Source organism: Nestor notabilis, unplaced genomic scaffold (assembly GCF_000696875.1).
Source record: "Nestor notabilis isolate BGI_N333 unplaced genomic scaffold, ASM69687v1 scaffold26423, whole genome shotgun sequence".
In the NCBI taxonomy this organism is placed as follows: domain Eukaryota; kingdom Metazoa; phylum Chordata; class Aves; order Psittaciformes; family Psittacidae; genus Nestor; species Nestor notabilis.
Window position 1 is genome coordinate 1 of NW_009922753.1, and position 221 is coordinate 221.

Here is a 221-nt window from a genome sequence, read left to right on the forward strand (position 1 = left end):
CGGTCCCATTGATGCGGTGCCCGGCGGGCCGGTCCCGTGGTTCTAACCGCGATCGCTTCTCGGTGTCCCCGGTTCGAGCAGCACCGGCGCCATGTGGATCCAGGTGCGCACCATGGATGGGAAGGAGACTCACCGCGTGGATTCGCTTTCCAAGCTCACCAAGGTGGAAGGGCTGCGCCTGCGGATACACGAGGTTTTCGGTGTCGAGCCACACCGGCAGA

The 221-nt window shown here is 64.7% G+C and overlaps 1 protein-coding gene across 1 annotated transcript in view; it reads left to right on the forward strand.

Annotated features, from left to right (window-relative positions):
- The first annotated feature begins 91 nt into the window (after positions 1-91).
- The window catches only part of UHRF1 (ubiquitin-like with PHD and ring finger domains 1), a 12064-nt gene continuing 11934 nt past the window's right edge, over positions 92-221 (forward strand). The window contains 1 exon segment of the mRNA XM_010011792.1: positions 92-216. Coding sequence (XP_010010094.1) covers positions 92-216 — 125 coding nt within the window.